Genomic DNA, 16581 nt, shown 5'->3' with positions numbered 1-16581 from the left:
GTCCGTGTTTGGTGTTTTCCCTGTGCGGTTTTGCTTTGTTGATCTAGTCTATATCTGTGTCTTATTTACAATTGTTGTTTTGAGCCTACCCTTTGAAGCCCAGCTTTACATCTAGGCTATATTAATATGCAAATGTTTTATGCAGGCCCTGGAGATGGGAGTGTGTGCTAGTGGGTCATTTGTATGTTCTGAATTGTTAATAAAAGATCAAATTAAATAAAAAAGAATAATAACATGCAAAGATTTACAAACAATATAGCTCTCCGCCCGTCTTCCCTCCCTTGCCGGCCTGCAGTAGATCTGCTCCTATGGGTCCGAGTTTCCCTGTTTTCTCCTGACTGATCACCGGTGACTTCTTTGCTGCTTCTCCGCTGAGCCCTCGTCTATCCAGGCCTTCGGTGTCCTGGTGTCTCCTCCACTGTTCCTTTGCCAATGACAAACTCTGTTGAGTTGCTGAGTCTCCTCCCTCCAGCTCCCCTGGGCGTCGGTGCTTCTACACTGATTCTACGCTGACAAGTGCCACAGATCCCCGGTGTCTCCCAGAGCTTTCCCCGCTGACTCGCCGTGGCTGTACTGTTCTTCTATGTTTGTCAGATTGTCTCCTCGTTGATACACCGGAGCGCTACGAGCCTTTCTCAACCCTGAGCCCCAGGCCTGGATCCCTTCGCAGCGGGGCTACATCTCATACCCACCATCTACAGGTGATCACTAGGAGTGCTCGCAATGCGCATCGGTGCCCGTATTTGGAGCGGTGGCATTTTACTCTCTCTGCAATGAGGTGTCATTTATGGCTTTTCCTCTTGTTGTAACGTCTGTTAATGCCACATTGCATCCCGTCAAGCTCCTCGGGCCAGTCCCTCTCTCTCCCCCAGGTGAATCATCGATGCGTCTCACCTCCTCATCTAGGGATGGTATTTCATTCATGGCTACTCTAGGGACTGTCTGTTTGGGATATTCTCTATGTTACCCCGAAGTCTGCTTGTCTGCTAATGAAACAGTTTGGCCAAACGCTTTCCATTAAGCCTATCATGAATTTCCTCTCATGCGCACAGCAGCCTGAGAGCGCCGATAACAGTCATGGTCTTACCATATTATTGTTGATGGTTTCTGGTAATGTACATTCAAACCCTGACCCTGACATTTCCTCTGTTAACAACTCTGTCAGGCCTGATGCAAATAGCGTAACTTTTGAAGACTTCTGTAATCGCAAAAGCCTCGGATTTATGCATATGAACATCCGGAGTCTCCTCCCCAAACTTGATGAGCTGAAAACATTAGTGCACACGACCACCCCTAATGTCCTGGCCATCTCCGAATCACGGCTCAGGAAATCTGTTACAAACTCTGATGTTTACATTCCAGGCTATAATATCTTCTGCCAGGACAGGTCCTCCAAGGGAGGAGGGGTTGCCATCTATTGGAAGGATAGTCTGCAGTGCTCTGTCATTCTATATAAGTCTGTGCCCAAACAGTTTGAGCTGCTGCTGTTAAACATCAAACGCTCAAAGTACCTCTCTCTCACTGTTGCTGTCTGTTCAAATCAAATTGTATTGGTCGCATACACATATTTAGCAGATGTTGTTGCGGGTGTAGCGAAATGCTTGCAAAAAATCTAAATGGTCATTCCAAATTTCAACGATATAATCGTACCTGTATGCTCACTCAAACTTCACTACGTGAAGCCAATAAGACAATTGAGATATTGAGTCTGTTATCTCGAACCATCTCTGTGACAAGGTGCCACTGCTGGGATCTCTCCCCTACGGATCTTTAAGCGCATAGCCTATACCTTTGTTGCGACTTTGTGGCTACAGTTCAGAAGCCCAAGTAGGCTACTCTATTATAGAACAGTTTCAACTGTTCTGCCTGAGGCTATGGAGCCCTGACCTGTTCACCGGACGTGCTACATGTCCCAGACCTGCTGTTTTCAACTCTCTAGAGACAGCCGGAGCGGTAGAGATACTCTGACTGATCGGCTATGAAAAGCCAACTGACATTTACTCCTGAGGTGCTGACTTGTTGCACCCTTGACAACCACTGTGAGTATTATTATTTGACCCTGCTGGTCATCTATGAACATTAGAACATCTTGGCCATGTTCTGTTATAATCTCCACCTGGCACAGCCAGAAGAGGACTGGCCACCCCTCATAGCCTGGTTCCTCTCTAGGTTTCTTCCTAGGTTCCTACCTTTTCTAGGGAGTTTTTCCTAGCCACTGTGCTTCTACACCTGCATTGCTTGCTGTTTGGGGTGTTAGGCTGGGTTTCTGTACAGCACTTTGAGATATCAGCTGATGCAAGAAGGGCTTTATAAATACATTTGATTAAATTTGATTTGATATACCAAAAAAGGGAGATGGCCGGTGTTTCCCCACTACAAACAAACGTCTGCCACTGTCTGACTGACAGCTGGGTGTTTCAGTATCTGAGAGAATGAAAACGAGGAGATTAGTAGATTGACTTCCCTGATGAGGCGATCTGGGAGTAAGCACATTGTAGAGAGGGGTTTTCCCAAGCAACATAGAACGAGAAAATGCTTTGAAAACTCATCTTTTTCTGTCTAATGTGGATCATGTAATAGATGTTCATCAAACCCTCTATCGACGTAGAGTAGGCAGACATTTTCCAAAACTGACCTCAACTTGAAATTCATTAGAATACAGCTCTGAGATGACAAACTCACATATTGCAATGCCACAGTAGTGATGGGGGAGGGGGGGAAATAAGTTACATATCACTATATTCTTTTTGGATGATATTATATTGATATCCATAATATTGACAGAAACATGGAAAACATTTTTTATAATCAATCCTCAAGGTGTTTTTCAAATATCTATTCGATAATATATCAACCGGGACAATTGGCTTTTCAGTAGGAGCGAGAGAAAAAATGACTACCTCTGTCTTTTACGTAAGAATCACTCTGAGAGCCCTCAGCTGGCCACTTACGCAATGTAGTCATTTACGCTCATTCTTCAACATAAAAGCATGAAACTACGTCAAAATGCTGTAGACACCTTAGGGAATACGTAGAAAAAGGAATCTGGTTGATATCCCTTTCAATGGCCAATAGGGGTGCATAGGAACACAATGGTTTCAAAATAAGAGGCACTTCCTGATTGGATTTTCCTCAGGGTTTCGCCTGCAATATCAGTTCTGTTATACTCATAGGCAATATTTTGACAGTTTTAGAAACTTTAGAGTGTTTTCTATCCTAAGCTGTCAATTATATGCATATTCTAGCATCTGGTCCTGAGAAATAGGCAGTTTACTTTGGGAACGTTATTTTTCCCAAAATAAAAATACTGCCCCCTAGTTTCAAGAGGTTAATATGGCCGAATCCGGAACCTATCATCTGGAAAACAAGAAGTTTATTCTTTCAGTGAAATACGGAACCATTCAGTATTTTATCTAAGGGGTGGCATCCATAATTCTAAATATTCCTGTTGCATTGCACAACCTTCAATGTTATGTCATAATTAAGTAAAATTCTGGCAAATTAGGTGGCCCAATCTGTTGCATATACACTGACTCTGCGTGCAATGAACGCAAGAGAAGTGACACAATTTCACCTGGTTAATATTGCCTGCTAACCTGGATTTCTTTTAGCTAAATATGCAGGTTTATATACTTTTGTGTATTGATTTTAAGAAAGACATTGATGTTTATGGTTAGGTACACATTGGAGCAATGATACGCACTGCATCGATTATATGCAACGCAGGACACGCTAGATAAACTAGTAATATCATCAACCATGTGTAGTTAACTAGTGATTATGATTGATTGATTGTTTTTTATAAGATAAGTTTAATGCTAGCTAGCAACTTACCTTGGCTTACTGCATTCGTGTAACAGGCAGTCTCCTCGTGGAGTGCAATGTAATCAGGTGGTTAGAGCATTGGACGAGTTAACTGTAAGGTTGCAAGATTGAATCCCCCGAGCTGACAAGGTAAAAATCTGTCATTCTATCCCTGAACGAGGCAGTTAATCCACCGTTCCTAGGCCGTCATAAGATAAAATAAGAATGTGTTCTTAACTGACTTGCCTAGTTAAATAAAGATTAAATAAAGGTGTAAAAAAATATATCGGCCAAATCGGTGTCCAAAAATACCGATTTCCGATTGTTATGAAAACTTGAAATCGGCCCTAATTAATCGGCCATTCCGATTAATCGGTCGACCTCTACTATGCACATAGGGTAGCAGCCTCTAAGGTGAAGGGTTGAGTAACCGGGTGGTAGTCGGCTAGTGACAGTGACTAAGTTCAGGGCAGGGTAATGGGTGGAGGCCGGCTAGTGACAGCTATTTAGAAGTCTGTTCCCGCCTGTGCTCGGACTGCTCTAAGTGAACTGATTGCCCGTTATACCTCCTCAGAGTTTGTGTTATTAGGTGACCTCCCAACTCTGTACAACTCCAGCTGTATGATTTAAACCTCCCCCAGATTTTACAGGCTCCCAATAGATACAAGCCCAAGTCTGCAGATAATGGCACACTCATAGATGTTATTCTCACTGATATGCCTGCTAAGTACTCCTCTGCAGTTTTCTGCCAAGGCCATAGTGACTACTGTTGAATTGTCCACAACGGTAGCAATGTTAAACACCCCCTCTCTGATTATTGTCAAACATCTCTTAAAGCACTTTAATGGGCAGGCCTTGATACATGACCTGGCATCTGTACACAGGCCCAGAACTGACCTTATCCCTTGTGTTGAGGACACTTGGTGCCATTTTAAAACCTCTTTCCTCACAGTCCTTAATAAATATGCTCCTCTTAAGAAGGTTAGAACCAAAATTGCTACAGCTTCTGGTTTAGCGCTGAACTGTCTGAGCTGATCCAGTGAAAACACCTGCTCTGGCATGAAGCAAAGACCTCCACGGAACCTTCTGACTCGCAACTCTTTAGGGAAGCAAGGAACAAGAGCACTCAATCAATCAGAAAAGCAAAATCAGGATATTACAAAAAACTATTAGTTGCATGTGGTTCTGACCCTAACAAGTTCTGGAACACTGAAAACCATGGAAGATGAAAAGTCAACCTCTCAGCTGCCTTCTGCACTCAACTTTGAGAACAATATCACCTCTGATGAAGTCAGAAGGGTTGAGAGTTTCAACAAGCACTTTGTCAGGGTTGGCCACACATTTTAACCATGTCTGCTGCGAGCCATGAGCCATAATTTTATTTTTTTATTTTAAATTTATTTATTTTTTAGAAACGGGGGGTGCTCTGAGGGAGAACACTACTACCCCCAGTAGTGTTCTCCCTCAGAGCACCCCCCGTTTCTCCTTCCAGCCAGCACAGAAGAACGAGGTCCTAAAGGAGTCGAGTAATCTGGACCCTAATAAAATTAGCTGGGCTCAATGATCTGGGCCCCTTCTTTCTGAAGCATCATCTCAGCCCCCATCACTTGCCTCTTCAACCTCACCTTGCAAACATCTGAAGTCCCACAGAATTGGAAAGCTGCTGCCGTCATTTAAAATGAAAAATAATAATTACCTTTATTTTACTAGGCAAGTCAGTTAAGAACAAATTCTTATTTACAATGACGGCCTAGGAACAGTGGGTTAACTGCCTGTTCAGGGGCAGAACGACAGATTTGTACCTTGTCAGCTCGGGGGTTTGAACTTGCAACCTTCCAGGTACTAGTCAAACGCTCTAACCACTAGGCTGCCCTGCCGCCCCCGTCATACCACTCTTCAAAGGGGGCAACAAGCTAGACCCCAACTGTTACAGACCAATCTCCATCTTGCATTGCCTTTCTAGAGTTTTTGAAAGTCTGGTCAACAAACAGTTAACCCGCCACCTTGAGTCCCACAGTGTTCTTTCAGAACAGTCTGCAGTCTGGCTTCAGAACTGTCCGTGGGTGTACCTCTGCAACACTGAAGGTTCTAAACAACATATCTGCTTTTGACAACAAGCAGTATTGTGCATCTGCTTTTATTGATCTGGCTAAAGCCTTTGATTTTGTTAACCACTGTATCCTGCTCAATAGACTCATCGACCTAGGGTTCTCAGAGAACTGTCTAGCCTGGTTTGAAAATGATTTTTCTGTCCGTGTACAATGTGTGAATTCCAAAGGCCTACAGTCCAAACCACTGGCTGTATCTACAAGGATCGATTCTTGGGCCGACCTTATCCCTGAGTAGATTAACAATGCTGCACATGCTGCTGGTGACTCCCCCATCCACCTTTATGCCGATGACACTATCTTGTACACAACTGGGCCCTCCTTGAACACCATGCTGACCACCCTACAACATAGCTTTAACAACATCCAGCATGCCTTCTCTGACCTAACCTACTCCTCAATACCAAAAAAAAAACCGTATGCTCTTCAACCGGAACCGACCATAACATGCCTGTCCTCTTAACAATTTCACCCTGAATGGGTCAGAGCTAGAGTATGTTGACACCTATACATATCTTGGTATATGGCTGGACTGCTCACTCTCATTCCATACCCACTTCCCCCACCTGCAGTCTAAAATTAAATCCAGACTTGGTTTCCTGTACCCCAACAAAACATCCTTCACCCACTCTGCCAAGCACACCCTTGTAAAAATGACCATAATGTCAATCCTGGACTATTGCGACGTAGTTTTACAGGCTTGCATCCAAAACCTCCTTCAATAAACTAGACGTAATTTACCAAACTGCCATCTGCTTTGATACCAGTGCCCCCTTCAACACTCATTACTGTGACCTTTACACCCTGGTCAACTGGCCCTTGTAACATACACAACGGCAGACCCACTGGTACCACCCCTTTAGCTCACTCCTCAACATCTCCACTACCAATAGCAACTTTCACTCTGGTAGATACACTATATATTCAAAAGTATGTGGACACCCCTTCAAATTAGTGGATTCGGCAATTTCAGCCATACCCATTGCTGACAGATGTTTAAAATTGAGCACACGGACATGCAATCTCTATAGACAAACATTGGCAGTAGAATGGCCTTACTGAAGAGCTGAGTGACTCAACATGGCACCGTCATAAGATGCCACCTTTCCAACAAGTCAGTTCATCAAATCTCTGCCCTGATAGAGCTGCCCCGGTCAACTGTAAGTGCACTTATTGTGAAGTGGAAATGTCTAGGAACAACATTGGCTCAGCCACAAAATGGTAGGCCACACAAGCTCACAGAACAGAACCGCCAAGTGTTGAAGAGCGTAAAAATTGTCTGTCCTTAGTTGCAAAACTCACTACCGGGTTCCAAACTGCCTCTGGAAGCAACGTCAGCACAATAACTGTTCGTCGGGAGCTTCATGAAATGGGTTTTCATGGCCACATAAGTCTAAGATCACCATGCACAATGCCAAGCATCGGCTGGAGTGGAGTAAAGCTTGCCGCTATTGGTGAATCACTCTTCACCATCTGGCAGTCCAACGGACGAATCTGGGTTTGGCGGATACCATGAGAATGCTACCTGCCCGAATGCATAGTGCCAAAAGTCAAGTTTGGTGGAGGAGGAATAATGGTCTGGGCTAGGCCCCTTAGTTCCAGTGAAGGGAAATCTTAACGCTACAGCATACAATGACATTCTAGACGATTCTGTGCTTCCAACTTTGTGGTGATAGTTTGGGGAAGGCTTTCCTGTTTCAGTATGGCAATGTCCCCATGCACAAAGCGAAGTCCATACAGAAATGGTTTATCAAAATGCGCTGAATTAATTGAGGAACATGACAACTCTCTGAATTTATGAACAATTCACAATACTGTCACTGGCGATCAAAGATATTTACTCTATCATTACTAAATATCAGTGTCATTTGCACATGCAGCCAAGCCGACAAGGTGGCGCAGCGACCCTCTTATTTGGGGAGAAGCCTGGCAGTGACCATATCTTGGTTTTAAATGCTTTGAATAGGTACTTCCGGTTTTTCAAGCATTTCCCAGGACCCTGGGATAAATATGAATTATTCCCGCTATTGAAACTTGGAAGATTTTGGGGAAAATATTCATCCCTAGCCTGCACGTATATGGAAGAGAAGGGTTAGCACAGGGCTAAATCTGCCAGATTATCTGATGGGAACACACATTTTCCCCCTACATTTTCCTACTAGCATTGACTTTGCTGATAGCTACTTTATTAAGGAAAAATGTACTTACTATGCTATCTTAAGATGAATGCACTAACTCTAAGTCGCTCTGAATAAGAGTCTGCTAAATTATTGAAATGTAAATGTGGGAACAGCTAACACATAGCTGCACGTGATCAAATCCCATGTCAGGAATTTTTATTGGCACATTTTGAGGTCCAGGTTAAACAAACATTTTCTAATGTTTGCAAGTTCGGCCCCATTGCTTTCCTAATGAGAATCAAATCAAGGTTTGGTAATAACCAAATGCATTCTCAACAGCTCCTTCTCAAAGCCAGCCTCCACGGCTCGTATTAAGTGTCTACTTATTGAACGCCTACGAATAGCATTGACACTAAACAGCAGGAACATGAAGAGGAGTGACTGACTCCTACATCAACCATGTTTAGAGAATTCACCACCCCCTCACATCAAGGACACCTCCATATATTATCACCGTACATAACATAACTCTCAACCTATGCATTCTTGGAGAGAAATCCCTTTTCACACCAGTTTGAGATAGAGAGGACATTTGTTAGGATTTGAAGGGTAAATTATATTAATGCATGCTATTGTCCATATCAGGCTTTCTTGGTACTTGTCTTGCATACACACTCTCTTTCCAACAATAACAGCAAAATATAAGCAATTAATCAATGGTATTCTTCAATCATGAATGATTCTTGTTGTGTGTATGGCACTCTTCTGCCAGGGGGCCTAGCAAATCCATCATGTCAGTGCTCTGAGTGACGTGAAATAGCATGGCTCCTTGACTCGGTGTGATAATCCAATTCAAAGCTGGTTTAATCTAGAGCCAGGCTAACTTCGGCACTGACAGCAACTCAACTCAACTGCACCTCGTCAGCTGGTGTGGTAGCTCATGATGCATGCAAGAGACAGGAAATGGGCACTTACCAAAACTGGGGACATATGTCTCCGGGCTCAGCTTCCGGGAGAGGGACAAGCAGTCTTCACTGATGACCTGAGGAGATGGAATCAGGGGATAACTATGGTGACAATTATGTCACTGAGCCACAAAACTGGGTAAAGTTCACATGTCAAACATAAACGACTATTTGAAAACAGAGAGCCTACCATGGATCAACTGTAATTTCAACCATTGGTATCAACAAAGGGATGTTGCAGCGATTTAGCTCAGACAACAAACTGTGTGCTCTGGGACTCTGTCAGTGTATAAACCCAAACTTCAATGGCGTCTGTCCTACTTCAATGACGTGTACTACTCTCATTAAACTTTTACTATAAAAGGTGTAGCCGGGCGTCCCGAGTGGCACAGCAGTCTAAGGCACTTTGTCGCAGTGCTTGAGGTGTCACTACAGCCCTGGGTTCGATCCCAGACTATGTCACAGCCGGCCATAACCAGGAAACCCATGAAGTGGCGAACAACTGGCCCAGCCCCGTCCAAGTTAGGGGAGGGTTTGACCGGCTGGGATTTCCTTGTTCCATCGCGCTCTAGCAACTCATTGTGGCGGGACAGGAGCCTGCAAGCAGATCTCGGTCGCCAGTTGTACAGTGTTTCCTCCAACACATTGGTGCGGCTGGCTTCTGGGTTAAGCGAGCAGTGTGTCAAGAAGCAGTGCGGCTTGGCAGGGTCATGTTTCGCCTCTCCTGAGTCTGTAGGGGAGTTGCAGCGATGGGACAAGAATGTAACTACCAATTGGATATCACGAAATTGGAGAGAAAAGGGGGTAAAATATGTAATAAAAAGTGTAGCCATGGGACATTTTCAAGCGTCGCAGTAAAATTGATCTCTGAGGTTAAGAGAATGATAGGCAGTTTTCACCTCAGTGCTCACCAAAGCTTCCCTCAGACATGGTGTTAAGATCCATCTCACATTAAAGGCAACTCCCATTGTCATTAGATTTAACCACTGGGATCTTAAACACTAGAGCAGTAAGGCTGCGTTTAGACAGGCAGCCCAATTCATATCTTCTTTTCACTAATTGGTCTTTTGATCAATCCAAAAAATCTGATGTGAAAAGATCAGGACCCAGAGTCCCAAAAGCATCTTAAGGCTAAGTTCATCATTAGAACCTTCGTAGGAGCATTGTTAAATCTCAGAGTCGCTTCCCAAAACCATCGTTAGTAAAGTTGCACTTTTAGACAATTGTTATTTACCAACTGCCTCAGAACAGCTAAGTGGGTCAATAGATGTTTTTTTGCCTACTTTATACACAGAAGATCTCCACCTAATATAGAAGCAAGGTGTTCATTTGTCTGTCTGTGACAGCAGATCACTTCAGAACAAAGTTGCCAATGTCTTTGCAATTGTTACAAACAGCATATCCACAGATGACGCAATCTCTATCGCACTCCACACTGCTCTCTCCCACCTGGATAGGAGGAATACCTATGTGAGAATGTTGTTCATTGACTACAGCTCAGTGTTTTAATACCATTGTGCCCTCCAAGCTCATCACCAAGCTAGGGACCCTAGGACTGAACACCTCCCTCTGCAACTGGATCCTGAAAAGATTTGGCATGGGCCCTCAGATCCTCAAAAAGTGATACAACTGCACCATTGAGAGCATCTTGACTGGCTGCATCACCGCTTGGTATAGCAACTGATTGGCATCCGACCGCAAGGCACTAGATGGTAGTGCATACGGCCCAGGAGACAGACCAAGCTCTATGCCATCCAGGACCTCTATGCCAGGCGGTGTGAGAGGAAGACCCTAAAAATGGTCAAATACTCTAGCCTCCCAAGTCAAACACTGTTCTCTCTGCTACCACACGACAGGAAGTACCGATGCACCACGTCAGGAATCAACAGGACCCTGAACAGCTTTTACCCCCAAGCCATAAGACTGCTAAATAGTTAGTTAAACAGTTAACCAACAGCTACCCGGACTAACTATTTTGACTCATTACATACGTTGCCGTTACTGTTTACTGTTATCTTGCTTCCTAGTCACTTTATCCCTATCTATATGTACATATCTACCTCAATTACCTCGCACCCCTGCAAATCGACTCTGTATTGGTACTCCGTGTATATATCCATGTTATCGTTCCTCATTCTGTATTTATTCCCCGTGTTAATATTTTTCTTTATTTCTCTTTTTTATTCTCTGCATTGTTGTGAAGAGCCCATAAGTAAGCATTTCACTGTTAGTCTACATCTGTTGTTTACGAAGCATGTGACAAATAACATTTTATTCGATTTTTATTTGATGAAGTACCAAATGTGTAATTTTGTGCAGTATTGTTGGGTAAGAATAGACTAAGCCACCTCAATATTTGCAGCCATAGGTTATAATACAGCTCTAGGGGCTGATCCGTCGTCAGTATTGTAAAATAATTCTGATATTAAGGTAATATTTGAATGGGTGAAACTGATCAGAGAGCAGCGCTGCCTTTCTTTCGGCATTGACACATGCTACAAATGACGCGAACGTTCTCTCTACGTGGTGCTTTGGGAAACGCATGTGACACTGTCGGCTGTTATAGGAACGATGTATCGTCAAAACACTGTAAAGCTTAAGTTCCAAGTTCCATCGCTATCGGGAAACCGGACGTGATTGAGCATGAGACCAATTGGTGGGAAAAAGATTAGATTTGGGCTGCCTGTGTGAACGCAGCCTAAGTGGTTGACGTTCCACAACGCGTCGGGTCCTACGATATCTTCACATGCATTGCCAATTAAGTGTCAAGCCCCCTCTGAATACATGCGTGTTGTGTCGCAAAGATGTTGCTGGGAGACGGGGACTACTATAAACATAAGGTTTCACTGGAAGGCTCCGAAAGGACTATGGTGCACAGAGCAAACTTCAAAAAGCCTCGTTGAACAAGTAGTTTGTGATCAAATCATCAAATGGTATTGGTCGCATACACATATTTAGCAGATGTTATTACGGGTGTAGCGAAATGCTTGCAAAAAAACAAAATGGTAATTCTTCCAAATTTCGACGATTTAATAGTACCTGAATGCTCACTCAAAAGTCTGTGTTATCTCGAACCATCTCTGTGACAAGGTGCCATTGCTGGGATCTCTCCCCTACGGATCTTTAAGCGCATAGCCTATACTTTTGTTGCGACTTTGTGGCAACAGTTCAGAAGCACAAGTAGGCTACTCTATTATACCGAAAAAAGGGAGATGGCCGGTGTTTCCCCACGACAAACAAACGTCTGCCACTGTCTGACACTGACAGCTGGGTGTTTCAGTATCTGAGAGAATGAAAACGAGGAGATTAGTAGATTGACTTCCCTGATGAGGCGATCTGGGAGTAAACCCATTGTAGAGAGGGGATGATATTATATTGATATTTGACTCCAAGTATCGATTTGTAGAATAATAATACATACATAAAATCATCTGTACCTGCACCAAAACGGCTGTATTTTTCATTCTATAGCTTGTTCTCCTTCTTTTCAAATAGTGGAGCAAAATGTTTTCAGCATTTTTTTTTTTAAATGTAGATGAAAGACAAAACAGTACAGATAAAAAAAAAAGGTAAAAACTGAGCAGGTGAGGTTGGAAACCCAAAAGGGCTACAAATATAAGTACAAAAAACGGTTACATCAGTTAAACAGAGCATACTAACTATAAATGTACATGATATACTCAGTATACAGTTGAAGTCGGAAGTTTACATACACCTTAGCCAAATACATTTAAACTCAGTTTTTCACAATTCCTGACATTTAATCCTGGTAAACATTCCCTGTCTTAGGTCAGTTAGGATCACCACTTTATTTTAAGAATGTGAAATGTCAGAATAATATTAGAGAGAATGATTTATTTCAGCTTTTATTTATTTTATCACATTCCCAGTGGGTCAGAAGTTTACATACACTCAATGTATTTGGTAGCATTGCCTTTAAATTGTTGAACTTGGGTCAAACGTTTTAGGTAGCCTTCCCACAAGCTTCCCACAATAAGTTGGGTGAATTTTGGCCCATTCCTCCTGACAGAGCTGGTGTAACTGAGTCAGGTTTGTAGGCCTCCTTGCTCGCACACGCTTTTTCAGTTCTTCCCACAAATGTTCTATGGGATTGAGATCAGGGCTTTGTAATGGCCACTCCAATACCTTGACTTTATTGTCCTTAAGCCATATTGCCACAACTTTCGAAGTATGCTTGGGGTCATTGTCCATTTGGAAGACCCATTTGTGACCAAGCTTTAACTTGCTGACTGATGTCTTGAGATGTTGCTTCAATATAGGCGCATAATTTTCCTGCATCATGATGCCATCTATTTTGTAAAGTGCACCAGTCCCCTCATGCAGAAAAGCACCCCCACAACATGATGCTGCCACCCCCGTGCTTCACGGTTGGGATGGTGTTCTTCAGCTTGTAAGCCTCCCCTTTTTCCTCCAAACATAACGATGGTCATTATGGCCAAACAGTTCTATTTATGCTTCATCAGATCAGAAGCTATTTTTCCAAAAAGTACGACCTTTGTCCCCATGTGCAGTTGCAAACCGTGGTCTGGCTTTTTTATGGTGGTTATGGAGCAGTGGCTTCTTCCTTGCGGAGTGGCCTTTCAGGTTATGTCGATATAAGACTTGTTTTTCTGTGGATATAGATACCTTTGTACCCATTTCCTCCAGTATCTTCACAAGGTCCTTTGCTGTTGTTCTGGGATTGATTTGCACTTTTCGCACCAAAGTACATTCATCTCCAGGAGACAGAATGCCTAACCTTCCTGAGCGGTATGACGGTTGCGTGGTCCCATGGTGTTTATACATGCGTACTATTGTTTGTACAGATGACCGTGGTACCTTCAGATGTTTGGAAATTGCTCCCAAGGATGAACCAGACTTGTGGAGGACTACCATTTTTTTCTGAAGTCTTGGCTGATTTATTTTGATTTTCCCATGATGTCAAGCAAAGAGACACTGAGTTTGAAGGTAGGCCTTGAAACACATCCACAGGTCCATCTTCAATTGACTCAAATTATGTCAATTAGCCTATCAGAAGCTTCTAAAGCCATTACATAATTTTCTGGAATTTTCCAAGCTGTTTAAAGGCACAGTCAACTTAGTGTATGTAAACTTCTGACCCACTGGAATTGTGATACAGTGAATTATAAGTGAAAAAATCTGTCTGTAAACAATTGTTGGAAAAAATTACTTGTGTCATGCACAAAGTAGATGTCCTAACTGACTTGCCAAAACTATAGTTTGTTCACAAGAAATTTGTGGTGGTTTAAAAACTAGTTTCAATGACTCCAACCTAAGTGTATGTAAACTTCCGACTTCAACTGTACAAGAAAAAACATGTTTAATTGTGTGTGTGTGTGTGTGAGTAAGAGAGTTAAGCTACATGAACGAGACTACTCCGTAGTTTGATTTTTCAGTCTGACCCCTTGTCTACGCTTTAAGTTATTGATGGATAATGATGTTTTGGCAATGTGAATATAAGAATTCCAGAGTATGGAACCTTTGTATCTGATAGAGAATTGACTATGTGAGGTGCAGCAGTGGGGAGGGTGAAGGTTATCGCTGTGTGTTGTTTGCATGGATTTGGGAATGAACCTGGAAGAATCTATTGAAAGGATTAGGTAGGCTGTCTGGGAGGTATGTGTATTTGTAGATAAAGGTGCATTGTTTCTTGTATATTAATGTTGTAGATAAGCAACTCACTATATTGTCTAAAACAGATGGGCAGATGGAGCCAAGCCGTTAGAGGCGGCTAGTCTTGCCAATTTCTTCTGTGTGATGAGTCATTTGTGTAGGTAGAAAGCATATGTACTGGCCCAGACAATATTGCAGTAAATGAGATATGGGTAAATTAAGCTATAGTATAGTGTGTGTTAGGAAGCAAACCTGAACCAAATCACAAATCATTCTGATGATACCAACTTTTCTGCAGACAAAGTGAATATGATCATTACAGGACAACTTTTCATCAACAAGAACAGGAATCTAGAGGATGAAACCTGCTCCATTTCATTCCCACCAATTGAAATACTGGCTTTAAAAAAAAAAAAAAATATTTCATATTCTTACCAGTAAATACAATGAAGTTGGATTTTTTAAAAGCATTTAAAGGTAGTTTATCTGGAACCATTCATAAAATGTGCCATGCTGGAGTTGGCTTCAATGATAAGTGAATTGAAATTCTTGTGTGATAAAATGAAGTTGGTATCATCAGTAACAATAACGGTAAGTACGGTAGCAGACACAGCAGCAAGGACATGGATATAGATTAGGAATAACAAAGGTCCAAGGGGTGAAACATCACATGATATCTTGGCCCTGGTAGATGCACGAGCAATTGCATATACAAATTGTTCTCGATCATAAACATAATTATATAGCCATTTATATGTATAATCGTGAAAACTGTAATAATGCAACTTAGCGAGCCATATTTCATAATCAACCGTGTTGAACACTTTGGATAATTCTAGAAAGATACCAAGAGCGTATTAATTGTTGTTCAGGGCTGTAAAGATTTTGAGCACAAGCTGTAAAAGAGCCATATCTGTGGAGTAGTTTTTACAAAAACTCAAGCTGAAGCAGAGAAGGGAAATGTCCCTTAACCCAATGAGTCCCACCGTAACGCTGGCATGTTTTGGACTTCTAATCGGATTTCTCTATTTCTTCTGCATCCGTAAATACCAACTATTAGTATGTGTGATTAATGGGGGCTGCGCTAGAGTGGTGTTTGTGAGACAAGGGCGGATCTGGAAGGGGCCCGGGATCGGGAAGGGGCCCGGGTCATTTTACAAAAACTTCTGTAGAGTCCGAATGGTTTGAGCTACAAACTATTAAAAGTTATCTATAAAAATCTAAGATGTTTTGCTATATGATGCTGACAAGCTACACTAGAAATCCCAGAACAAAATGTATATAATACTGTAATAAGCTCACATAGTTACTGTCACAAACTCCACACAGTTATCCTGGGGTATTTACAAATACCATCAGTATGATTTTCCAATATCGTCTTTTAATTTTTAGACATTTGAATATTAGTACTTTTTAAATAAATACCTGCAGTCAACTTGTGCACTAGGTAATAGATAAAGCAGATCACGTTCATAATTTTGCCTTCATTATGAAGCTACCGGTACTAGTTTCCCGAAAAGCTGTTTGAGCCAGTCACGTGTGTTTGTTTACAAAAAAGAACATGCAAAATGGGAGCTTCTTGTGGTGAGTCAGTCCTGTAGTGCAAATTAAGTGAGGTGATCAAGTTACACTTGTATGGAATTCACGACTGTTTGCCAGCTATATATCTTATAACTATTAAGTTAACTATCTAAGAAGTGCCAAATAAATTCTATCTAGCTGGGTTTTGGTTGCTAATGTTAGCTAGGTGGCTAATGTTAGCTTGCAGGATCAAGCTTCTTGGTAACAGCAGCAGAGACAATCCCCTCCTGGATTAAGATCCCAGCTGTCTAATATTTGTTTTGTGCATGTTGCAAACTGTGTTTTGAGATGCTTGCATAACTTTATGAGCTGGATTGTCTGTCTTAGTAGTAAATGTTTGCATGCGCTCGTTAGCATTTACCAAGCATC

General features: G+C 42.3%; 1 protein-coding gene across 1 annotated transcript in view; it reads right to left on the bottom strand.

Moving 5' to 3' along the window:
* Window positions 1-16581, bottom strand: part of LOC112256625 (TOG array regulator of axonemal microtubules protein 1) — a 39853-nt gene that overhangs the window by 19189 nt on the left and 4083 nt on the right. The window contains exon 2 of the mRNA XM_024429992.2: window positions 9008-9074. Coding sequence (XP_024285760.1) covers window positions 9008-9074 — 67 coding nt within the window. The remainder of the gene's footprint in view (window positions 1-9007; window positions 9075-16581) is intronic.

The sequence above is a fragment of the Oncorhynchus tshawytscha genome, linkage group LG08, assembly GCF_018296145.1.
Source record: "Oncorhynchus tshawytscha isolate Ot180627B linkage group LG08, Otsh_v2.0, whole genome shotgun sequence".
Lineage (NCBI taxonomy): Eukaryota > Metazoa > Chordata > Actinopteri > Salmoniformes > Salmonidae > Oncorhynchus > Oncorhynchus tshawytscha.
Note: the sequence above shows the minus strand (reverse complement) of the source record. Positions and strands in the feature narration are given on the sequence as shown.